The following is a 279-nucleotide window of genomic DNA, read 5'->3' on the forward strand; positions in this document are numbered from 1 at the left end:
CAATGGCTCCGGCGTGGCCGTGGCGCATGTGACGCTGCAGAGGTTGGGTGAGCATCACGGGATGGGGGGGCGAGCCGTGCGACCTCCCCCAAGGATGCACGGTGGGGAGGGGAGCAATTTGATGGGGTCGTCCGCGGTTTGGTGCATCCTCTGCCGCTTACTCACCCCCACAGAGAAGCCCTACATGGTGCTGCACCCCAAGGCCAAGGTGCGGGTGGCTGGGCAGAACGTCACCTTCTGCTGCAAAGCCTCGGGCACCCCCACGCCCAAAAAGTATCA

The 279-nt window shown here is 64.5% G+C and overlaps 1 protein-coding gene across 1 annotated transcript in view; it reads left to right on the forward strand.

The window, feature by feature from the left end:
* Positions 1–173: 173 nt before the first annotated feature.
* CILP2 (cartilage intermediate layer protein 2) overlaps positions 174–279 on the forward strand; it is a gene marked incomplete at both ends in the record, with an annotated part of 2653 nt that continues 2547 nt past the window's right edge. Inside the window, 1 exon segment of the mRNA XM_010188937.1 lies at positions 174–273. Coding sequence (XP_010187239.1) covers positions 174–273 — 100 coding nt within the window.

This window comes from Mesitornis unicolor, unplaced genomic scaffold, assembly GCF_000695765.1.
Source record: "Mesitornis unicolor isolate BGI_N332 unplaced genomic scaffold, ASM69576v1 scaffold42477, whole genome shotgun sequence".
NCBI lineage: Eukaryota > Metazoa > Chordata > Aves > Mesitornithiformes > Mesitornithidae > Mesitornis > Mesitornis unicolor.